The sequence below is a fragment of the Gorilla gorilla genome, chromosome 19 (genome assembly GCF_029281585.2).
Source record: "Gorilla gorilla gorilla isolate KB3781 chromosome 19, NHGRI_mGorGor1-v2.1_pri, whole genome shotgun sequence".
Classification (NCBI taxonomy): domain Eukaryota; kingdom Metazoa; phylum Chordata; class Mammalia; order Primates; family Hominidae; genus Gorilla; species Gorilla gorilla.
The window spans coordinates 56,307,506-56,333,377 of NC_073243.2; the positions used below are offsets into that span (position 1 = coordinate 56,307,506).

General features: G+C 39.2%; 1 protein-coding gene and 1 non-coding gene across 3 annotated transcripts in view; both read left to right on the forward strand.

Annotated features, from left to right (window-relative positions):
• ARL15 (ARF like GTPase 15) overlaps positions 1-25,872 on the forward strand; it is a 431,607-nt gene that overhangs the window by 391,341 nt on the left and 14,394 nt on the right. The window contains exon 5 of one of the 2 annotated variants that reach the window (XM_055367889.2): positions 1,088-3,578. The exons of the other annotated variant lie outside the window; for it this stretch is intronic. Within the exon in view, the coding sequence (XP_055223864.1) occupies positions 1,088-1,213 (126 nt within the window). The 3' untranslated portion in view covers positions 1,214-3,578. Of the gene's footprint in view, positions 1-1,087; positions 3,579-25,872 lie in introns of those variants that run through there. 2 annotated transcript variants of the gene reach the window in all.
• LOC115931313 (U6 spliceosomal RNA) lies at positions 12,200-12,303 on the forward strand. Its single transcript, XR_004067822.3, has one exon. It is a non-coding gene; the product is annotated as a U6 spliceosomal RNA (small nuclear RNA).

A 25,872-nucleotide genomic window follows, 5' to 3' on the forward strand; every position in this document is an offset into this window, starting at 1 on the left:
TAATGTGGCTTGTGTGACAATCTGCTAAAATTTTTTAAGCTAATAAAAGTAAAAGACAACACCAAATGAATGCTTTTTAAGAAAGCTAAGGAGACGTAATGGCAACTTTCCAAAAGCTGCTAAAGCTCTCAGTCTGCTCCTCCCAGCTGTTACTTCTCAAGGTGCTCATGGGCCTTCGGAAATCTGACACAATGTCAGACAAATACCTTTCTCCGGACACTTTTATTACCTCCTTTTCCTGAAAGTCACAGTCTAACACCAGGAAGAGAACTTATAGTCATGTCTCATTTATCTTCAACGTTCTGCTTTCTAATTGAAAATTTTCCTTCAGCGGTTTTTCAAATCAGATCTTAAGCTTTAATTACAAGTCGTTATAAGTCTTTTAACTTTACAGTGTTTACCTGGTCTGAAAAATAATCAGGTTTTTTTTTAAATTTTTTTGAGACGGAGTCTTGCTCTGTTGCCCAGGCTGGAGTGCAGTGGCGCAACCTCAGATCACTGCAAACTCCGCTTCCCGGGTTCATGCCATTCTCCTGCCTCAGCCTCCCGAGTAGCTGGGACTACAGGCGCCCGCCACCATGCCTGGCTAATATAATCAGGTTTTTAAAAATATATTGTTTAAAAAATAAAACTTGATAAGTTTTTTAAATATTATGAGATTTTTATTTTGACATGCTCAAGAATATACCAGAACCGAAAGAGTTTCATTTAGGTTGAAAAGAATCAGTTTAGGTTCCTAGTAAAGGAGATGCCTTTAGGTAAATCATGCTTATTTGAGAAAGCTTTGTGCATTTGACAACCTATTATATTTGTGCGTCTGACAACATCCAGCAATTATACAGGATGTATAATTCATCTCTAGAACTCAAAGATCATTTTACCAAGTAGCCTTTCACCAACAAGGAGGCAGTGGGGTGGGGACAGGGAACAGCCTGCCCCTCTGAAGCAACTGCATCATATTTTATGCAGATGTAAAGTTTTATGATCTTAGCAAAAATCAGACCACAAATACAAACTTGTGTTTCAAGTTGGAGAGGCAAAAGGACTTTGTTTCTGGTGTGGGAGGTGATTGTTTGTTTGTTTTAAGTTTCAGGAGTTCCATCCTGACTCACCCTTACCAGTGGCAGCCATTGAAGACCAGAGCCTGAATGATGAAGAGGCAGTCATTCTCCAAAACTTGCTTGCCCTGAGTTTGAAGTTCCCTGTCACTTGAGAAGACTTCTTTAGGGTGTAGATTATAGACTTGCCTCAAAAAGGCCACTTTTTAAAAATTAATCATCAAAATAAATGAAAGCGTGTATAGGTCACTTCTATTTTCTGTATAAGTTTCTCAGAACATGCTCTGTATACACTGGTTATTCAATAAATGTCAGTCAGTCAGCAGCATTTATGGAGTGCTGCTCTACTTGAAATGCTCATAAAGGAAAGTGAAAGTCCCCAAGGGAATAGACAGTTTTCAGATTGTTTTTCTCTTGTGTTTCTGGTTCAGGATCTACACAGCTCAGTTGTCAGCACAGATGGAAAAGTGGCTGTCCTTTTCCTATGGAGCTGTTGTTCACAAGTCAAGCAATATTCCATCAATACATCACTACAGATGTACCACTTGTTAAAATATTGACGTACTGGCCCATCCATTTGAATGCCACCTGTTTCCTCCCCACTGGGACCTCTTGGGCTGCTCCACAATTCCACAACCAAAGCAGTAATTCCTGGCTTGGTAGAGAGCCTCTAGAACTGCACTACAGCACTGCCACCAACGTTCATTCTGGTTGGTTAGTGTCCATGACATACTCCATCTTTAATATCTTAAATGTTCCTCTTGTACTAAACATTATCTACACAGAAAGTTAGGGGACATTCAAGAATGATGCCTCAAAGCTGATACAGTCATTGTCATTTAAAAAATAAGAAGACATTCAAAAGACTAAATGAACTGGTACAGTGATCCTTTTACGGTGAACTATTGGATTCTTCTCCTGGTCCTAGGGCAGAGACCAGGCCTGAATCTTGTTTGTATCCTCGTTACTAAACATAGGCAAGGGAACAGTGAATGTTAATTGAACTAAACGGAACTGAATGTAGACTTCAGACTTAAAGGAGAGAATGGAAGCTGAGATGGCCATACCAGAAACACAAACTAAGGCATACCAGAAGACGGTCTTTTCATTACCAAGTGGCTGCCAGCTGAGGGTCAGTAATTAACTGACAAAACACATGGTGCTACACTACAAGTTAAGTAAAACAGGAAGTAGTTTGATGAGCAGATATTGATGGATTTACCTTGTCGCTTAGGTACATATTGCTTTCAAGGTGTACATTAACTTTCGGTGCATAGCTCTGGTATGTCTGCAAAACTGAATTCTAGAACTGAATTAGACATTTTTTGTTTTAAAAAGGAAAGAAATCTGAATAGCTCAGTGTTGAGAATCAATATGATGGCACATAGTGATTGTCAAACTGCTCATTCCTGGTAACCCCAGCCTTGCTTTAGTCAGAGCAGTCTGCTTTTAATGATTTTTTGTTTTGTTTTGTTTTGAGACAGGGTCTCTCTCTGTCACCCAGGCTGGAGTGCAGTGGCACAATCTCAGCTCACTGCAACCTCCACCTCCTGGGTTCAAGCAATCCTGCCACCTCAGCCTCCCAAGTAGCTGGGACTACTGGCGCACTCCACCACACCCAGCTAAGTTTTGTATTTTTAGTAGAGACAGGTTTTGCCATGTTGGCCAGGCTGGTCTTGAACTCCTGACCTCAAGTGATCCACCTGCCTTGTGCTTTTAGTGTTTTATACGCATTATTCTGTCACTCCCTGAGTGAAATCATCTGCAAAAATTAGTTCATGTTAATTTTTACTATTCTCCATATAATTAATGGGAAAATAAAATGTTTCTATTACTGGAACGTAAGTTCAAGGTTAAAAGGGGAAATGTCCAACACATAGGTTTTTGTACTTACATACTTACAATAGCTATAGTGGGGACAGTATACCCATGGGTAAGAACATGGGTCCTGAAGTTCCACTGACCAAGGGCAGAATGTCAGTTTCTTCACCTGTTAGCTGCTTGCTCTTGAACAAGTGACTTACCTCTCTGAGCCTCTGTTCCTATATGAGTTAAATGCAGGTGATAATACATTACCTGACAGAGCCATAATGAGAATTAAGTGATGAAATGTTTCTGTATTAGAGTAATACAGTTGCTATAAAGCTTACAATCTCGAAGTCACCTCACAGTGCAATATGGTCAGTGGGGGCACTCTGCTCCTTATAGTTATTCAAGGATCCTGATGTCCTCTATCTTGTTCTGCTCTCCTCTAGGTCCTTGGGGCCACTTTATTCAACCACTTATGAAAAGGGAGAGAAGGACTGTGCGCACAAAAAGGGGGCATCACAAAAGTTTAGTTTGAGCCAGGCCTGGAGGTTGTGCACATCAGTTGTGCCCCTACTCCCAAGACTCAGTCACCTGGCTACAGCCAACCCTGGCAAAGGCTGTGAATTGTAGTGTAGCCTTTTGCCCTGGAAGAAGAGGAGGACACAGATATTGCTATGTACTAGCTATCTAAGGCACTTACCACAGCGCCTGGCATGTCGTAAGTAGGCAGCTCCTTTTATTTATTTATTTATTTATTTATTTATTTATTTATTTATTTATTTATTATTTTTAATAGAGACAGAGTCTCACTATGTTGCCCAGGCTTGTCTCAAACTCCTGGGCTCAAGTGATCCTCCCTCCACAGCCATCCCAAAGTGCTGGGATTGCAGGCATGAACCACTGCACCTGCTGGCAGATACTTTTTTAAAAAAAATTCCAGAAGCACCAGGCAGCAGCTACAATGATGCTCACCATTTGGCAGTTGCTCAGTGACTGTGCAAATTATCCTGAACCCATAAAAGCACTCACTTTGTGTTGAAGAGCCATTTTTTAACAAAATGACAAGAACATGTATTATGAAAGGCAACCAAGCAAGATATACACCAAGTTGAAACCACGAATGAAAAACATAGTGTGGGACCCTATCATCATGTCTTCAGTTACCCTCCAACCCTACATATATGGGGGAAAAGTTTCTAAAATTGGGCTACTCTACCAAAAATAAAATAATAATTTGGGTAAAATAGACCCCCAAAAGTTATGAAGGTACTTATGGGAAGGAAGGATTGTTCAGGTCTTTAGCATGAGACTTCCATTTTTTAAAAAAAGTTATTCACATATTACAGCTTTCTATTAAGTAGTTATAAATTTTATTCATAAAGCTACCAATTTTTGAGCACCTACTCTGGGCAGTCACTGTGCTAAATACTTTACCTATATTTGTGCCCAGTCTATACCCAAACCCTTCAAAGACAGCTGTTATTCCCTTATTTTAAAAAATTAGGAAGCTAAAGACATTTACTGACTCGTCAGTTCAAGATTACTTGATTAGAAAATGGCAGGACAATGCTCTTTCTAGTTCAAGTTGCACAGCTCTGATACAAGGAACAAAACAACAACTCAAACACCAATGTCACTGGTTGCTATGAGAAACGAGTGAGCTGATCCAAACACATGGTATTTCAGGTACCCAGCATGGAATAGTAGGTGCTCAATAAAGGTTAGCTCTATCTGCCTCCCCTTGTTCCCTCCCTGTTGCCATTCAATAGAAATAGACCATGGCAGCAGCTGCTGCAAGTCTTTCGCCTTAATCTGAGCTGTTTATTCTGAGTGCACACGCAGGCGTGCTCAAACCTTTCCTTTTTTTCCTTTCCCATCCTGTTTTGTTTCCCTCAATCACTTTCTTCTCACTTGTATTATTGTTTATAGAAAGCACTAGGCTGATCTTTTTTCTTGTCTTCATAAGAAAGGTAAATGTATTTCTACTGCTCTGCACTCCACTGGAGTGTGAGTTCCCTTGGCAGGAGCACAGATAATTTTACAAGGGGTAGCTAGTGTTACATTTGTAGATTCTACCATGAATATTTACGGTTCTGCAAACCATTCTGCATTCATTTCAATGGATTCCCTAATTCCTTCCAAGCTGAGAAAATCTGATGGGGAGGGCTTTGCTATTTACTACTCAGTATATTGGATAACACCTTTGGCACACACCTCGTAGACTTACGATGTAGTATTTGAATTTGTTAAGGAAAACTGTATGACTGCTGATCTCTGCAATATGGTTCCTGTTTTCACAGAGATTGGCAGTGATCTATAACAAAAGCCTTGATAGGGAGATGTTATGAGGGGGGTATTATGTCCTGTACAGTTGCCCAGTGAATGTTCACTCACACCTGGTGTTTATAAGATAAACCATTGAAATTTTCCTTCCCAATGAAAGACAAAACCAGTGGAGGAAATAAAAAGCCCAGTAGAAATCCAGAAGTTATAAAATAATTGTATATCTCCTTGTACTAATTTTAATTGTGTAATTAGATTGTAGATTTGTGTTGTTACTTTTCAAGTTTAATGGACCTTCGAAAATAATGCAGCTTTTTTTTTTTACTGTCAACCTCACCAAATTATAAGATATATTTCAAAATCTCCTCTCTTTTGCTTCCAGATACTCAGACTCTTTTATTTCATTTGCTAACTGTCAATGGTCTGTGTGGCATAACCTTAAAGCCAGATTTTACGAGCTTCATATTTATTAGTGTGCAGTCTCTATTTGTATTTTTAAGCCTGTCAACCTTGGATAATTGTTGAAATTCTGCTGAGTTTGAGAAGCTTTATTTTCCATGTCCCCCCAGATCTAAATCACTCTCATCTCTCATTATCACATTTATGTAAATATTTTTAGATTATTACGCAATTGACAGATACCTTTAAAATGTCTGATTTCCGGCTAGCAGCAGTGACTTACACCTGTAATCCCAGCGCTTTGGGAGGCCAAGGTGGAGGATCACTTAAGCCCAGGAGTACGTGACCAGCTTGGGCAACATAGTGAGACCACCCCCATCTCTACTAAAAATTAAAAAAAATTAGCTAGGCATGGTAGTACACATTTGTTGTCCCAGCTACTCAGGAGGCTGGGGCAGGAGTATTGCTTCAGCCCAGGATGTCAAATTTGCAGTGAGCTATCATCACACCACTGCGCTCCAGTCTGGGCAACAGAGTGAGACCCTGTCTAAATAAATAAATAAATAAATAAATAAATAAATAAATAAATAAATAAAATCTGCTTTTTCTAAATTGGTTTTCTATATTTTCCTTCTCTCGACAACCTCTCTGCATTATTTCTTAATTCATTAGTAGTTATACACTTGGGCATCTAGTGTTCTTGGCTGTGGTACAAACTGAAGCCTCAGCTATCTCATGGCCATATGTCCTTATTGCATATGTCGTATGATTTCTAAGAATGGGAAATTCAGAGCCTCTTTGAGCCTGAGTTTAAGATAGACAACTCAGAATATGAAATATGTGTAAGCACAATACTGCCTTGTGTCTATTTACCAAAAGCGTTTTGAGGAATGCAGCTTCAGTTTTGATTGCCAGTGTATTCCTGGCAGACTCATAAAAATAGGGAGCAAAAGGGCCCCCTTCACCCCTCTGGTGAAGGAGTTTGATAGATGAGGGGTTAGAGCAATGTTAAATCCTTCCAGAGGCAATGCAAAGAAGATGTCCTGCAGCTTGAGTATCAGAAAAGGTTCATCTTAACTGCTCTTCTCAAGCCAGAGACTTGAAGAGCACTGTTTCCTGAATCAATAAGGATTTAAGGAAATAAACTGGTCACATTTGTAAAAAGAGATCTATTTTCTGATGTGTAGTCCCCAGAATGAGAGCGGGAGGTGGGGTTGTTTTCTTAATTTGTCTGCTCTGTGAAGGCAGAGACTTTAGATTTTATGTGTTTGGTTAGTGCCTACGGAGTATATGTAGATGTCTAATAAACACTGTGATGATAATGTTGAGGGATTGACAGAACGTTCTCAATTTGAGCTATTTCTGAAGAATGAAACCCTTGTCTAAAAGGTGTCTGTATCTTATCTCCACTAGGGGCCCATACAGGCTTGAGCCAATGGAGTAATTCTCCATCAAATCTTCTGTGTTCAAATTCCTAGGAGAATTTTTTGATGATTCAATCTATTGGTATGTTTCACTAACCTTCATATCTGAAGTGATATCAGAGACACACTTAATGAGTTGCAGCTCTCAAATAAGTTGCTACAATTGGACCTAAAAGGCTTTTCTCAGGCAAGTCCAGATATCCACTTTCCCTTATCTGCTTACTTTCAGGGGCCTTCCAGAGAACAAATGGCTGGTCCTTTTCCAAGGGGACAGATTTTGCTACCTGATGCTTTTGTTCTCCAGCAAGAAAAGAAAATGAAAACTGTTGTCTTCCCCTAGAATATTGAGTCCAGAGTAAACTGAAGCTTTGTGTATTTCTTTTGTAGTGGTTTCCTTCATATATATATGAATAGAGTGATTACTGAATATCGGAGGTTTGGGCTAGAGGTAAACCATCTCTTTGATATGCAGAGCAAAATGAAATGATAAAACATCAAATGTTGGGATGTTTGAAAGAGTTTTCTACATGACCTGTCAGGTCTTAATTTGCTCAGAGTAATGCCTTGGGCCTTCTTGTGTTGTTAATAGCCTTTAGGGGAAATTATGTTGGAGGCTGTATCAATCATCTGGCCTTTTCCTTGTTTCATGCAAGATTCCCTGTACCCTTATCTTTCTATCAGAATATTCTAGATTAGCTGTGTATTTGCTGGGCAGCCTTAGTACTGATGCCTTAAAAGAACATGTCACCTGCCCCTGTCTTAGTAGGCACTTTCCAAATAATAATAATAATACTTTGTGTTCTGAAACCTAATTTTCTTTCTTTCCCCCCAACTTTTATTTTAGGTTTAGGGGGTTACATGTGCAGGTTGTTTTCCCTGCAGCAGGTAAATTGTGTGTCACTGGGGTTTGGTGTACAAATCATTTTGTCACCCAGGTAGTAAATATCATACCTAATTGGTACTTCAAGTCTCTCCCTCCTCCCACCCTCCATCCTCAAGTAAGCCCTGGTGTCTATCGTGGAACCTAATTTTCTATTTCTCTCTCTCTTTTTTTAAATATTACATTTTGACTCTTCACCTGGACACAGCCACGTTGAGATTAAGGTATTCTCTGAATTAAATCTGTTCTGGGTATTTTGTGAGTACGTTTAGAATTTCAGGTCAGGGGCAGTGCCTCACGCCTGTAATCTCAGCACTTTAGAAGGCTGAGAGAGAAGGATTGCTTGAGCCCAGGAGTTCAAGACAGTCTCTCTACAAAATATAAAAATAAATTAAAAAGCCAGGTGCAGTAGTGTGCACCTGCAGTCCCAGTTACTTGGGAGGCTGAGATGAGAGGATCGCCTGAGCCCAGAAGGTCAAGGCCGCAGTGAGCCATGACCATGCCACTGCACTTTAGCCTGAGTGAAAGAGCAAGTTTTAGAATTTCTATCTTGGAATAGAAGCCAAATTGGGAACCAAGAGACGAATCACTTAAAGTCACCTGACAAATCAAAAACCAACTTGAAATCAAGTCGTTTCTCTTTCTTACTTGCTGCAATGAAATTTAAAATATATGTTGCCCTGGTTGAGACTGTTTGTCTTGGATCAACATCATTCTAAAGAAAAAGGGTAAATTTGACAGGGATGCTTATTTTACATTTCTTCCTTTCACTTTTTCAAGTTTTTACAACTAAAATAAATGAATAGCGTAGCAGCTGGAATAGAAATCTCTTACTGATTGGGCCATAAAAGTGGGAGCTTTCAGAAACAGCCTATTCTCCACAAAATAAAATAACCTAGACATTGTCCAAACTGTTCAATGCTAGACTTGAGAACTATAGTTTTAAAGCTTCTTTTGCTATGGATTTATTATCATTTATAAATATTATGAATTTTCAAATGAGTTAGCAACTATCAAGACAGGTAAATCTCACACCCTCTTCTGTGTTCCCACAGCCATTTTTATACATACCTTGTTATAATTATTGTCTTTTTCACCCAGTAGTCTACGGGTTCTTTGAGGGCATTATCAGGTCTTGGTTATCTTTCTCTCTCACAGCACAGTGCCTTGTGTGTGATAAAGCCCCCAACAAACTGAATTAATAAAAACTATAGATCATCCTGCCCAGCCTGTTTTAGGAAGTATTTGTGTATCTCCTCCCCCTAGTAGTTTGGTTTGGTCAGCTCTGTGCCCAGCATCTCTGCTCAGAAGGCAAGGACAAGGGAGGGAAGGAGGGACTGAAATTTCTTTGGCTGACTGACCAGATGCAGTGGCTCATGCCTGTAATCCAAGCACTTTGGGAGGCCAAGGCGGGTTGATCACTCGAGGTCAGGAGTTTGAGACTAGCCTGGCCAACATGGTGAAGCCCCGTCTCTACTAAAAATACAAAAAGTAGCTGGGCGTGCTGGCACATGCCTGTAATTCCAGCTACTTGGGAGGCTGAGGAAGGAGAATTGCTTGAACCAGAGAGGTGGAGGTTGCAGTGAGCTGAGATCACGCCATTGCACTCCAGCCTGGGCGAAGAAGCGAGACTCCATCAAAGGAAAGAAAGAAAAGAAAAGAAAGGAAAAAAAAAGGAAAAGAAGATAAAAAGAAAGAGAAAAGAAAAGAAGAAAAGATTCCTTTGGCTATTCTCATTAGCAGCTCATTCAGTTCCATTCAGTGAACACTCTGAGCATCTGCCTCACTTTAGGCCTTGCTCCAGATGCGGAATTCGCCAAGATGAGTGAGAGGGTCTACTTTGGGCAAAGCTCTCTGAGCCTTGAGGTCTGTCTTCATCCCAAAGAATTTGCACTCTAGCAGGGGAGAGGGGAAATGAATGGACGAATATTTATGTATTACTTGGGTTGAGGGAGCAGTCAATTCTTCAGGGAAGGGAGAGCAAGGAAAACAAAGAAGGGAAGTGACAGGGGAAGGGAAGGAGGTTCCAGAATGCATCAGGTGGATAAGTAGCAGTCTTGAAGTGTGAAAATTAATACTTGGTATATTTGGGGAGACAGCAAGCACTTTAAGGCATAGTTTCAAGTAGGGTTGGGGCTGAAGTTGTCTAAGTGAGAGGAAGTTTTTTTTTCCTTAAGGCTTTCTACACGATTTAGATTGTGAATCTTTGGAGGATAGACTGCTATACCACCAAGCTTTCCTCAGAGAAGGAGATCAAAAACATTGGGAGATTTAAATGTAATGAACTAATACAGAACCATAAAGTATGTGTGTGTGTGTGGGCCTGTGCACTTGCTAATTTCACTTCCCTTTCCTTGTCCTGTCCACTCTCTGGTATATATAAATAATGAACTGATTAAAACACTCACAGAAGGGAAAAGGAGATAGGGAGGAAGAAGAAAAGTTTATGTTCATTCTACAACCTCAGGTGCTGTGATTTCAGGAGGGAAGAAGCTGTTTATAAGTAAATAAATATACACACACATATAATAATTGTGCTTCATATATATATAATAATTGTACTTCAAGATAGCGTGAATACTTGCAATGATACAGGTTAAATACCATTAGAGTGATAAAACCAAGGGACTACAGGATCTCAGAGAAGGAAAATCTCACCTTCAGCTATTGTGATTAGAGACTGAGAAGTAGCATTTGAATTGGGTCTTAAGCACAGATAGAAATTTAGTTGAGGTCATAGTAGTAGTAGAATAGTGCCAGGTACTATTCTGAACACTTTAATATTCTAATTCAATTAAGCCTCACAATGAACCTTGTGATATAGGTATTATTGTTCTTGTCATTATTATTATACCCATTTTCCAAATTAGAAAACTGTGGCCTAGAGCAGTCAAGGGACTTACCCAAAGCCAAACAGTTAGTAAGTAATAAAAAGGGGATTTGAACAAAGGTAGTTTTGGCTTCAGTCCAGTTAACTAGCTAAACTACCACTCACAAGAAACAGGACAGAGGGCCTTCTAGGAGAAAGAAATGTCTTGGGCAAAGAGTTCATATTTGGGAAGGGCAAGGTGAGTTCAAGGAGTGACTAAACTCGGTTTGGCTAGAAAGTTAAGGGGATAGGATCTGTGAGTACTGAGAGATGACAACCCTGCTTTGTTTTGTTTTGTTGAGACAGAATATCACTCTGTTGCCCATGGGGAAATGCAGTGGTGCAGCCTTGGCTCACTGCAACCCTGCCCTCTTGGGCTCAAGCAATCCTCCCACCTCAGCCTCCCAAGTAGCTGAGACTCCAGATGCACGCCACCATGCCTGGCTAATTTTTAAAAAAATTTTTGTAGAGATGGGGTCTCACTCTGTTGCCCAGTCTGGTCTTGAAGTCCGGCCTCAAGTGACCTTCCTGCGTCAGCCTCCGAAAGTGCTGGGATTACAGGCGTGAGCCAGCATGCCTGGCCTGACCACCCTGTTTTGAACTGTAGACTTCCCATGCATCTTCCTGCTTCATCTTCCTAGTACTTTATGCCATTGTCTAACATGCTACATACTATTTTACTGGTTTATCACATTTATTTAGTCTCTCTTCATTAGAATGTAAGTAGCTAGAAGTTTGGGATTATTCAGCTTTGTTCACCGCTCTATCTTTAGTCTCTAGAAGAGTATCTGGCATGTAGTAGGTTCCTGTTGAGTATCTGTTGAATGAATGAATGGATAAGTTGAATTCAGATCACCGAGGGTTCCACAATACTCTAGCAATCTTTAATCTCTTGGGGACCTCACATGATATGTGGGAAGCCACCAATCAACCTTGATCATATCAATGTGTCATGTGTCTGTGCATTCAGTGCTGCCCTTTGGAGGAGGGGGTGCTGCAAGATTATGGTGGAGAAATATAAAAACATTGAAAGGATTCTGTGGTTTGAAATGCTTTGTTCTACTTGCAATACTCTCAAGGAGTAGCTGCTGATGTGGACTGAGTTTTAAGGGACTTCAGGAGGCATCGCAACAAATCTCATCCCAACCCTATTATAAGTACCTAAAGTTACATAGTGTTGGATTTCACTTCGTGTTATTAATCACTGATTTTTCATTGAAAACCGTTTTTTTGCTGTTAATACTACCTCAGCATGCAGCATACTAACTAACAAGCAGCATATTTCCACTGTACACAGGCTCTTGGGCCAGACCACCACCATTGTGTCTTGCCCCCATAGCTTGGACATATTCTTTAACCTGTCTAAGCTTCGGTGTCCTAGCTTCGAAAAATGGAATAATAATAGTACTTTCCTCAATGGACTGACGTGAGGATTAATGAGTTAATATATATATTTTTAATCTTAAAAGAGTGTGTGGTGCTCACTTTGGCAACACATATACTAAAATTGGAATGATACAGAGATTAGTGTGGCTCCTGTGGAAGGATGACATGCAAATTCATAAAGTATTCCATTAAAAAAAAAAAGTCTGACACATGGTAAGGTATATAGAGACTTCGGATTGCTGGAAGGAATTCTTGGAAAGGAAGGTGAAAAAGAAATAAAGGCAGATTTTATTTATCTCACAGTTTGGCCAGAATCCTATGGCTAAAGACACCTTAACTTTACTGTTTTTATATTCCACCATCACTACCCTGAAAGATTATTTTGGAGAGTGTTGTTGGATTTGATCACGTGGCATTAAAAATGCCAGATGACTGTATGTTCTCACTCATATGTGGGAGCCAAGCTATGAGAACACAAAAGTATAAGAATGACATATTAGACTTGGGGTCTTGGGGGAAAGGGTGGTGGGTGGCGAGGGATAAAAGACTACACATTGGGTACAGTGTACACTGCCCAGGTGATGGGTGCACTGAAATCTCAGAAGTCACCACTAGAGAACTTATTGATGTGACCAGACACCACCTGTCCCCCAAAAGCCTATTGAGAAAAAAGTTAAAGGTACTTTGGAGAAACAAACAGTTAAAAAAATGCCAGATGACATCTAACATCTGATCTATAAGATAGTAAGAACTGGACGGTACAGTTAAAATCCTATCACCTGAAAATATCACAGTCATGGGGGAAGGAATGAGGGAGAGAAGGAGTGAGGGAGAGAAGGAATGAGGGAGAGAAGGAAAGAAAGGACAAAGGAAAGAAGGAAGGATTCTGAAAAAATGATGTTGTAAGCATCATTCATTTTATATAGTAAAACAATTGAACAGTCCCTTGGATTTTGCTGTAAGGGACTTGACCTACTGAAGAATTTCTTCTTACTGTGATATTCTTAAAATGTTTTAAATGAGTGAACTTCAGTTGAAGCTTCTCATACCAAGACAATTCTGATAAAACTGGAGTCCACACTCCATGGTAAAATTAAGAAGCCCTCAAAATAGTAAGAATGATCGAATATTGGTGGCTTTCAGTGAAGCTTGGTGTATTCTGTTAAGCAGTTATGCCAAGGAAAGAGATAATTGAATGTTATTGTTCAACTCCAGATGGAGATATTACTTTATTTTTATTTTGTCTATGTAGTCCACTGCTTCTGTCTACAAAGTATTTAAAGTGACTCACATGAAAATAATAATAATAAAATATTGAAATACAAGAAGATCAGAACAAAGATAAGGCAACTATAATAATGCTCAACCCTACTCCAATTGGTCGAATCACTTTTCCAATTGAGTTTCATATTTGTTGCTCTGGGTTTTTGAAAAACGAAAGGGCAGGGGAATCATGATCTGTGACATATTATTTCTCATTATGGAAAACAAGGAGAATGTGTCTTCCATAGGGAAAATAAAAGCTGTTCGAGCATAATTCTAAGAAGACGTTTTCTTTATATATATATATATTTTTTTTAATTATACTTTAAGTTCTAGGGTACATGTGCACAACGTGCAGGTTTGTCACATAGGTACACATGTGCCATGTTGGTGTGCTGCACCCATTAACTCATCATTTAAGACCATAATTCTAAGAAGATGTTTTCTATAGAAGACATTGAGTGATCTAATGAGTAATTCACAACACTGTTATAGTAAGCGTAGTTTTGAATTTCTTGTGGCCTTTTCTTACGGTGGCATTAAGTAATGTTGAGGCCCTAGTATTGAAATGCCATAAAGTGATTTGGTAGCCTTCAGCAGGGTATACTTGAACTTCATTCAAGGATAGCATTAGACATCCTGTAGAGGAAGATGGATGATCTGGCCCTTTCAATGATCTTCTCTAAAGATTACTTCTCGCAGGAGATCTGATAAAGAGCAGGGAGTTGGAGATTTCATTTCCCTTCCGGGCCTGAAGAGCTGGTACCACTAATTCTGGAAAATCCACATATAAACATTGCAGCCCTGTGGGCAGTTGTTGGATTTTCATTGTGAAAGTTAAGAATCCTGAGGGTCTTCTGGCCTGCCTGAAAGGTTGCCCACCTTCCAGAAACAGACAGACTCTTATAAATTATTATTGACTTAAAATTTAAATCCCCAAAGTGCTTAGATAAGATAAAAATCCATATTTCTTAACTATGATGGTTAAAAAGCAACTATATTTATCTGCGGCACATGAGTAGATACTATTATATGAGGAGAATGTTTATATTGTCAGCTATTGTGTGCTTCACATTCATGTAACTCATGTTTGTCGAGCTTCTACTGTGAGCCAGGTTACCTTCTTGGATGTGTCTCTGCATACAGTGTAGTTTTATTTCCTTAAATTCTCTTTTTGATGTGTTCGTGTGTATGTTTTTATGTTTTTGTTTTATTTTATTATTATTTTTCTTTTTGAGATGGACTTTCACTCTTGTTGCCCAGGCTGGACTGCAATGGCGTGATTTTGGCTCACCACAGCCTCCGCCTACCAGGTTCAAGAGATTCTCCTGCCTCAGCCTCTTGAGTAGCTGGCATTAGAGGCATGCGCCACCACGCCCAGCTAATTTTGTATTTTTAGTAGAGACGGGGTTTCTCCATGTTGGTCAGGCTGGTCTCGAACTCCTGACCTCAGGTGATCCGCCCACCTCGGCCTCCCTAAGTGCTGGGATTACTGGCGTGAGCCACCGTGCCCAGCCTGTATGTTTTTATTTTATTAGTTTTTTTAAAATACAAAAACTATAGTCACTTATTGTTTTAAGTCCAATTATTCAGAAATACATAAAGATATATAAAAGTTAATAATCTTTTCCCTCTTTAATCCCCAAGGTTATTATCCAGTGTTATCAGTTTGATGTGGCTTCTTCCATACCTTTTTCTGTGCTCAAATAATTTTCTTAATTATTCAGAGCATATGTCTAAAACTTCAATGTATAATATTAGTGATTTTTTTCAGTGGAGCCATATTTATTTTTGCTGGCAAGCAGGAGAAATTTTCCCCTAATTATAATTGATTTTCTATAGTGTACTTGTTTGTTTGCTCTGTCTTGAGGGAAGGGAGGGGAAACATTGTTATTACTCTCCCAAATAATTTAGAAGCTGAAGACTCCACCTATGAATGGAACGTTTCCTGTTCTGAACAGGACCAAACTTGATGGGATATGATAAGCATGTATTTTTCAAATGATGTCATCTTCCATCTGATGTCAACTTTTGTGTATATGCTCCTTAATTTTGAGACTAGCTCCAGTGTCACAGTATCAAATCTGAATATATCCTACACACCCTTCTCAAAAGTCAATGCTCGAATATCCTTTCACTGATCTTTTGTCAAATAGGGAAGTCATCTGGTTTGTAGTATTATTTCCTGTGCATTTAGTGAGTGTACAGAATCCCAGGAACAGCATGACCCTAAAGTTGCAAAAAAGAAACATTTTGAAAATCTGAATACAAGTGGATCACCCCTTATTGACGGAGGATACATTCCAAGGCCTCCTGTGGATGCCTGAAACTATAGATAGTACCAAACCCTTTACAGTTGTCCCTCAGTATCCATGGGGCATTTGTTCTGAGACCTTTCTGAAATAACAAAATCTGAGTCAGTGAAAGAAAGTGGTGTAGTATTTGCATATTACCTATGCATATCCTCCTATATATTTAAATTATTTCTTGACTCCTTATAATACCTAATATAATGTAAATGCTGCATAACTAGTCATGCTCTATTGTTTAGGGAATAATGATGAGGAAAAAAAGTTCATTACATGTTCAGTACATGTGCAATTTTTTTTTGAGTATTTTCAATCCACAGTTGGTTGAATCCACAGATGTGGAACCCATGGATACAGAAGGCCTGCTATACATACTATATTTTTTTCCTATATATACATGCCTATGATAAAGTTTAATTTATAAATTAGGCACAGTAAGAGATTAACAATAGTAACTAATGATAAAATAATTGTAACAACATACTGTAATGAAAACAAATGTGGTCTCTCTTTCTGTTTTTCAAAATATCTTTTTATATGGTAGCAAGGAAAATGAAACCATGGAAAGCGAAACTGCATGTAAAGGGGGACTATTGTCTATAGTTATGACATCATTTTTGTGCCTGTGATGATGCTTGAGGATGAGAAGTCTGAAACAAGATAGTTAACTGCTGAAAAAACAGGACTGCTTTATGTGGCAATCTTAAATAGCAATCGTATCTGAAACATTTCTAGATGCCCAAAGCAATATCTGAAATACTGCGTGTAGAGGGTCTCTTCCATATTTCAGTTATTAGGCATTGCTCACACAGAGAGTAAGAATATATTAAGGAACTCGGCTGGGCGCTGTGGCTCACGCCTGTAATCCTAGCACTTTGGGAGACTGAGGCAGGCAGATCGCGAAGTCAGGAGATCGAGACAATCCTGGCTAACAAGGTGAAACCCCGTATCTACTAAAAATACAAAAATTAGCAGGGCATGGTGGCGGGCGCCTGTAGTCCCAGCTACTCGGGAGGCTGAGGCAGGAGAATGGCGTGAACCCAGGAGGCGGAGCTTGCAGTGAGCTGAGATTGCGCCACTGCACTCCAGCCTGGATGACAGAGTAAGAATCCGTCTCAAATATATATATATATATATAAAGGAACTCTTAAGCCAACCTTTCAACCTTCTTCTCCATGCCCATTCCCTCTAGTCTGCCCCCACCCAAGAAAACCAAATACACACATGCTCACCTACACATTTGTCAAAATCTTGACTCTTAAACCTGAAGACCAGTAACTATAGATATGTGTCATGTATCAGCAGGGTATCACCACAAGGTATGTCTAAGAAAGCTAACTTCAGTATTCCCATTTTACAGATGGGAAAATAGGTGGAATGTGGGAGGAATAGTAACACGGAGAAAATAGTTTCAAGGTATGGTGGCCATGTAGTAGTTAAATGAAAAGTCCCCTGCTAGGAAGCTGTACTTCTTGCTAGCCTCAATGAAACCATGCAAGGATGGCCATCCTTGCATGGAAACTTAAAGTAACCTGAAGGAAGAGGCAGCAGCTTCATCGCATCCAGTTGGTTAATCCGCTCTCTGTCAATCACCTGCATACAAGCTGAAAAAACTATAAATTCACATTTCTGGAGCCACATGGTCAAAATAGCACTTTATATTCAGTGTGAAATTCTTAAAATGAAACCCAGCTGGCAGATGGGAAGGACTGGTGTGGGGAGGAATATTGAGTGTGCAAGGGTTTCATGATTTTCCAGAGAGCTTTTTATGCTTTGTGCCGATATAGGAATATTTTTAAACATCTATGATGCAGCACAAATGAATTTCTTAAATCTAAACTGTAAGTCTAATTTATAATATTTCATAAAAACCATTAAGATAGTTATGCAAGCCATTGCAAATTCAGCCTCGCCTATAAGGATAGAGTGATTTGCTCATTTAGGGAACTCTTTTCAATTCCTCCATGAGTGTTAGTTAATATATTATGTCTTTTAGTGCTTTGAATAAGTCCTTTGCTTAATAACATACTTTGTGAGAAAGTGAGAGGAACAAGAAAGAGAAGAGTTAGTTCAGTTCACTTCCACCTCCACCTCATGTGCAGAACTTCCCCCATTATGTTGTACCTCTTAATTGCTTCCATTTTTTTCTCTTTCCCCAGGTTTTGTAGGAGGTAAACCATATCTTGGTGATGTACAGGGCCAGTGGTCATGCTGGAACCTGTCAAACCCCCATCCCATAGTACAATGCTTTTTGTTACTGATCCAAGCCCTGCAACCTACCAGACACATTTACAGATTTATCAAATCAGTTTGATAGAAGGTTGCCCCTTCTCATGGTGCCAAAAAGCAGTTCAGCCTGTAAGTAGGTTACTACATATTTGGTGTCCATGACTTCATGTAAGAAGTCAGAATTCAAGTATTTCAGCAGCTGCAAGAGATTTCAGCATTTCCGTATGTTTTATGAAAACTATAATTGACTTGCTAAAAAGTGTGCAGGTTACATGTGTTGTATGGATAGATGAGAAGCTACAGTCAAACAGGCAAGAATTTGTTTCTGAAATACTGATTTCTCTGGAGCCACATCTTTTCCTTTTTTTCAGTGAAAGATTAGATGCTGTGACTAGGCACCTAAAATTTACAAACCCTATTTCAAGGACTCTGACGTATAAGTGTCCTTATGCTAAATGTGACAGGGTATCAGGAACTAAAAGTAAGTTTGTGGACACATAGAGGCAAATGCCATTTACATGTATCATTTAGTATTGTTTTGTTATTAACACCTTCTAGTTAAAAATAGATCATTGGTACAGGCTATCATTTGTCAGGCATTGGAATTATATAATTTTTGTTTTTAAGTGCTTTTCTGGAATTGGCATTTTACCAAAGGAAAAATGAATTTGGTAAGGGTGGGAAAGAAACAGATGATAATTTCAAGGTAAAATAGGACTATTCTGCAAAGTACTAAGATTACCTGCTCTCTAAAGAAATGTAGTGTGGAAGATTGTAATCAGGGCATGGGCTAAGAAAAGCTCAGGACATTTTCTTGGTGGGTATACTTTATAATAGAATTCTGTTTCTGTTCTGGGTCTAGAAAATTGGAATAAGTTCTATTTAGAAAATATTTTACAAATACATTCAGAATAACATTATGTTTAATATTTTAACTAATATATTTAATAACAGGGTTTTCAGTTATAACCATAATATGCTTTCATAGAGATGAATATTTCTACAGGAAACTGTAGGGGTGTGGGGGTGTGCACATGAGCGTGGGTTTGAGTATTTTAATTTTATTTATTTATACTCGACTCTCACAAAAAAGGATTTGAGGTGATAGACACTAGTATTGATTCTGACAGTGGACATGCTTTTATGTAACACTCTAAACTTCAGACTGAAGTGGGTGTTAATGACTTCCCCTCTGAGAATGCTTTTGATTCAGACATGATGAAAAGTGTGACTGGAAATTTAGAGCAGAATGTGTAGTTAAAAGCCCACTCATCTGGCCTGGTCTGAACTGGTAGTTGAACAGTTAATCAAGAACTGGCTAAAAGGCCAGGCGCTGGTGGTTCACCCCTGTAATCCTAGCACTTTGGGAGGCCGAGGTGGTCAGATCATCTGAGGTCAGGAGTTCGAGACCAGCCTGGCCAACATGGCAAAACCCCATCTCTACTGAAAATACAAAAATTAGGTGGGCATGGTGGCAGGCGCCTGTAATCCCAGCTACTCGGGAGGATGAGGCAGAGAATTGCTTGAACCCGGGAGGCAGAGGCTGCAGTAAGCCGAGATTGTGCCACTGCACTCCAGCCTGGGTGAGACTCTGTCTCAAAAAAAAAAAAAAAAAAAAGGAACTAAAAATAAATAATTTATTTTAATTTAAACATACCAATGGTACTAATCTTTTCATGTTGGGCCAAGGCCTTTTATCTGAATATGAGGCCACTAATCAGAGTTGTGTTTTATATTTGTTTCATTAAGCAGCCATTACCTATGATTTTTCAGCTTCTGTTTCTTTAAAATGGAACTATAAGTTAAAGATACTTGGGAAGCAGTCTGCATCTTTCCCTCTCAGTCCTTTGTAGTTATCTTATCTAAATCCAATTCAGCAGCAGTTTGGTTTTAGTGACTCACCTTTATTAAGTTCTTTGAACTCATTCCATTTAGTTTTTCATAGGAATAGAAATTCTCAAGTTCATATTTTATCTGTTGGTGTCACATTTAATTATACTACTTAATAATAAATATGATTGCCATCTTGAGAGCTGTGAAGCAACCTAGGAGTGCTCACCAGTTGTCAGCATCCACTGGGTAATTACCATCATTCAGGGTGGTGTGTCCACTGGTCATGAACATTCACTGTGTAGGCAACATCAATCATTTTTCTTGTACCAGGACAATGAAGAGTCAGTTGATCCAAGGTGATTAGGTGGAGACTAATCAGTAGAGCTTTTATCATAGCTCTATGTGCTATTGTTTTGAACCCAACTATAGATTTGTCCTTATCTATGGATGCTTTATATTTAACCCATATATTGCCTTTTGTCCCTCCTTTAGATCAGTTATATAGCAAATGTTATTATTGCTGTGGTACTTTCTTTTCCTTCATGTCACTTATTCCTACCCGACTTTACTTAGTTACTTGATATCTATCAGTATCGCTGGCTACCATGTAAGCTCCATAAGGGCCAGGACTTGTTATGTTCACCTTTGTATCCCCAGAGCCCAAAACAGTGACTGTGTAGACTGAGTGAAAGGTGGCTACTTCCTTGGCACACTTGTTTCAGCCCAATTTGGTGTACTGACTTGGCCCCCCAAGATCTGTTGATCATTCATTTTGAGCCAGAAAGAAGCACAGAGAATAAGAGCTGTCGACCTGTGATGCTCCTGGACGTAGCTCCTGGTCTACCCTCCCAGTCCACTTTCTAAATCTCCTGGTTCCAGGGAGTGAGTCTGATGGTTTGTGCTGCTAAACTGTGGATTGAATCATTAACAGGGGTTTGTTCTCTGACTTTTGCCTTAGAAGATCAGTTCAGAGCAAGGTTTTTCAGTCTTGGCATTATTGACCTTTTGGGCTACATAATGTTTTGTTGAGGTGAGAGGAGAAGCTGCCCTATGCATTGGAGGATGTTAGCCACATCTCCCTGGCCTCTACCCACTAGATGCTGGTAGTAACCACCTGCTCTGCTTCCCCACCCCCTGTTATGACAACCAAAACAATCCCAAAACATTATCAAATGTCCCGTGGGAAGGTACAGTTGCCTTTTCCTTTCCCTGGTTTAGAACTAGTGTTTTCAACTAGTCATGGATGACAATTACGACCCAAGGCCACACTCCCAATGCTGTGGTAAATCCCAGTCAATGGCTTTTGGAACCTTTATTTCTGGTGTTCTCTTTATGTCTGATTAGAATGTTCTTGAGATATGTCTTTCACAGGCTTTGTACTGAGCTCAACTAGTCCTGTGTGGGATTTTTTGGCTAAAATTCCTCAGTACGGATTACCACTTAGCTTTTCTTTAGACGGCCTGCAAGCCTCTTTCCAAGCTCATATTTCTCAGTTGCCAGGATATTAGGCTCCTGACTGTATTGCCAGCAGGGAAAGAAATTCCCTTCCCGTGACTGACATGGCACCTGGTTACAAGCCCATTTGTTACCTGTTGCCCTTGCTCAGATGTGCTATTGAGGCGGCTGTCAGCTTTTTCTGCCTCAGCTCCCTGCCCCTCTTTCCCCTAGTTCTCCATGCTTTCCTGTTTTTTCTTTTCCTTCTGGTGTTTCCATGGTGGCTTCTTGCTGTAGCCAGAGGACAAACTGCTGACAGGCACATCCCTTGAATATCTCTGCATCTGGACGGGGCCATTGGCACCCTCCATTGGTGACTGAGTAATGCGTGGCTTGCCATATTTGTCTGTCTCCTGTTTATGGCCCAAGAATTTGAATCTGCTCCAGCATCTAAATGTTGTCGTTGTTAGGACAGAGTGCTGCCATAGTACCACAAGGCCAATATTAAACATGTTTATTTGGGTTCCATATATTAACATTTTGATTTGTTACTACTGCCGTTGTTTTTTCATACCCGACAGCTGCAAGATTGAGACAGGGGACATATATTCCATTACAAAAGCCAAATAACCTTGTGTGTATAAACTGTTTTTAAAAGATATTTGTGCCTTTAACAGTCTTTAACCATTGACTAAATATATTCTCCCTAATATTTTGTTGAGTCAGAGAATCCCTTAAGTTGGCCAACTGACAGTAGTTTAATAAAGTGCACAAGGGGTGCCAATATTGGATAAGCAGGGAGAATAGCTAGACTTGACAAAATCAAATCACGTTCTCCTGGTTGTCTGATCAGGTAGCAATCGTTTGACGTGTATTTGTGGCACGCAGCCTCGTATAACAGAAAAAGTTGAATGTAAGGTGTGGCCAAAAACTCATTTTAAAAGATACAGTAGACTTTTAAGAAAATTGAGAATGTGAAATAGAATCAGGAATTGTTCATTTGTCAGCTAACGTTAAGTTACCTCAAATGTTTTGTAAGGTCTTAGAGGGATGAAATTTGATGTTCACTCTGAGGCAAATGTTGGATTTGAAAAATACCAGGCTCAGGGGCTTCTTCCTCTCATGCTATTTTGCAGAATCAAAGGCTATGATGGGAAAACCGTGTTTTCTGTAACACAAAAGCATAAATTCTCAGCACTGGAATGTCCTCAGAGCACATCTAGCCATCCCAGTCTAAGCTTTTAGCAAGGCAAAGGAGGAATAATCCAATTGTGTTGAAACATTTCAGTTACTGAGGCAGACACAATTGTTGGTAATGATGAGTTGTTTTTCTTTTTCATATACTCTTTAACCTCATAAAATATGGAACTCATATCTTCAACCTGCACTTTGTAATATCAGGATGTGCACCCACCCTCCCACCCGCCTAGCCATTTCAATATGCACACTTAATGGGTATTAAGTTTAAACAAAAACTTAAAAGAATCAATTTCATGGTGAATGCATCTAGTTAAGCAAGCCATTTAAACAACATTTTACTCGTGTGTAGCAGACCATTTTATAAGATACTGATAGCTTTACAAGCCTGTGTTTCAGACAAGCTAATTGGTTGTCTCTAATATGTGTTTGGGGCTTTCACTCATTAACTCCCTTTCCTGTCTAGTACATACTTTGTTAGCTTACAGACATATAGGTAGGACTCTTTAAACAACCTTATTCTATTGCCAGGAGAAAGGTTTTCATTGAATAGGTTTCTTCCTACTTACAATATTTGCTTTCTTGAAAGGAAGGAAAATCATAACTGAATATTACCCCAAATACAGAAGATAAAAAATCAAGTAGAATACCCTAAAAGTGCTTGATACCAAAATGAATGCTCTTTTGAAAGAGTGGAGTGGAAATGATTGACAGAAAGGAAGGAAAGGAGGAGAGGAGAAAAAGGAAGAGAACATGATGTGCTCTTGAACCTGGCTGCCTCTGTAATTAATGACTATGTTATGTATGGTATTGAGAAGTCTGTTGCTTGCACCTGCATGCAAAGACAAGTGTACTGATGCTTCTCTTTTTGCATATGTCAGAGCTTTCCATTCTCTGAAATAAGAATTAGATGCTTTGTTTGGACACAGATTAAAGGAATAGCTCAAAACGTAAGTGTCCTATGTGGGTCTTGAGATTTCTGGAGTGGTTCTCTTTTCCAGGATAGGTTGTTTACTTTTCTGTTTGCAACACGATTCATTGCAGCTGCCCGTAGGCATATGTGTAATCATTTGAACCAATTATATCTACAGTTTTGAAACTCTTCATGTAAAATCCCACCTCTTTCATGAAACCATGGCTTGATTAATTGGGAAGACTGGTAACTTCTCTCCAATATTCAATTTTCTTCTTTTACTAACATTTTAACATGGAATGAAATATAGTACATATTTTGTTGTCTTTTTCATTGTAGCTCAGCTATTTAAATTAATTTTTTTCAAATAAGTATCCTCTTTGTGTCTCACATTATATTGAGAACACTAGATAATACAAATTTTTTTTCATTGTCTGTGCCCTCAAGGAACTGAGGACTCATACACATGAAAAAAATAGGGAATAATTATCCAAATCTGGATTATGCTGTAACTGAAAATGGAGTTCACCAGAGACTTGTGGAGATGCTTCATCTGCATTGAGTCTTGATAGCCTAACCCATTAATTTATACAATAATTATTTATAATGCCTGTTGTAAGCAGAGTATAATGGTTCCTATAACTAAAAAGTTCATAGATTGCAGGCCTTTGGCATAGCTTGATTCAGGGGTTTGTGGTTCAATCACACCTATTTTTCCTGCAGTTTTCTTGGCTATTTCTTCATGTATCAGCTATCTTTCAGCATTTGTATCCTGCGGAGACTACCTAGAAACCAAACCTCAGCTTTGATTACCTTATGAACCTCTGAATCCAGTGGGCACACACTAGCAGGGGATATTTCAGTTTTATAAACAAATAAATCCTCTTCATCTTTTTAGGCCAGTTTAAGTTGGGCATTCTGTTTCTGTCAACCACAGGCCTCTTCAGTTACTGATAATTTGGTACTAGAAGGGATTGCTGAGTTAATTCTACCAAACATTAACATTCAGTTACTCATAATTTGGTACTAGAAGTGGTTGCGACAAGTGAACTCCGCAATGTAGAATTGGATAAATAGATGTAGGGAGGAAAAAAGTAAGGAGGACTCTTCTGTCCCTGATTTGTAAGATTAGGAATCCTATTCGCTGATTGAAAAACAGATCATTTACATTTTTTCTTGTCGTAACTTGGAATATGTCATTAACTCTTGTGAATACAGAAACAATCAAAATGTGAGAGAGACATAATCCAACTGAATTTTATTTTTAACACGTATAAGAGGTATAACCATGCTAAATAAGAAAACAAGGAAAAGAATATAGAACTTCCTTTACTCGAATCAATCAAAAAAGCTAGAAATTGAAACATAATAATATATATGGGGGTGAGATCCAACAGAATGCTTTTAAAATGCCATTAAAATTAAATGTTTGCTCATCCTTAGGAAGGTAGGAGAAAAAAGAGCAAACTAAACCAAAACAAACAGAAGAAAGAATATAATAAAGATTACACTAGAAATAAATGAAATAGAGATTAGGAAAACAATAGAGAAAATCAATAATACCAAAAGTTAGTTTTTTTGAAAGACCAATAAAATTGACAAATCTTTTTTTTTTTTTTTTTTTTTTTGCGATAGAGTCTCACTCTGTTACCCAGGCTGGACTGCAGTGGCATGATCCCAGCTCACTGCAATCTCTGCCTCCCAGGTTCAAGCGATTCTCCTGCCCCAGCCTCCCGAGTAGCTGGGATTACAGGTGTGCACCACCACGCCTGGCTAATTTTTTGTATTTTTAGTAGAGATGGGGTTTCACCATGTTGGCCAGGCTGGTCTCAAACTTCTGACCTCAGGCTATCCACCCGCCTCAGCCTCCCAAAGTGCTGGGATTACAGGTGTGAGCCAAGACGCCCAGCCAATTTGACAAATATTTAATCAACTAACAAAGCAAAAATGAGGGAAACTTAAATTACTAAAATTAGGGTTGAAAGAAGAGACACAACTACCAACCTTGCAGAAATAAAAAGGGGCTGGGTACAGTGGCTTATGCCTATATCCCAGCAATTTGGTAGGCCAAGAGAGGAGGATTGCTTGAGCCCAGGAGTTTGAGACCAGCCTGGGCAACATGATGAAATCCCATCTCTACAAAAAAATACAAAAATTAGCCAGGCATGGTGGTACACGCCTGTGGTCCTCGCTACTCAGGAGGCTGAGGTGGGAACCTTCCAGTGAGCCATGATAGTGTCACTATACTCCAGCCTGGGCAACAGAGTGAGGTCTGTCGGGGGTTGAGGGGGCAGCGGGGGAAACCCAAACCAAAAAAAGAAATATAAAGAACTATGAAGGAATATAATTTAAAAAGTTGTTTGCCAAATAACTAGATAAACTAGATTAAATGTACAAATTCCTAGAAGGGTGCAAACTACTGAAATTGACTCAAGAAGTAATAGAAATCAAAATTAGACCTATAACAAGTAAAAACATTGAATTACCCTTCCCATCAGAAAAGCCCAGGACCCTTGCTTCACTGCTGAATTCTACCAAATGTTTAAAGAATTTACACCAATTCTCAAACTATTCCAAAAAATAGAA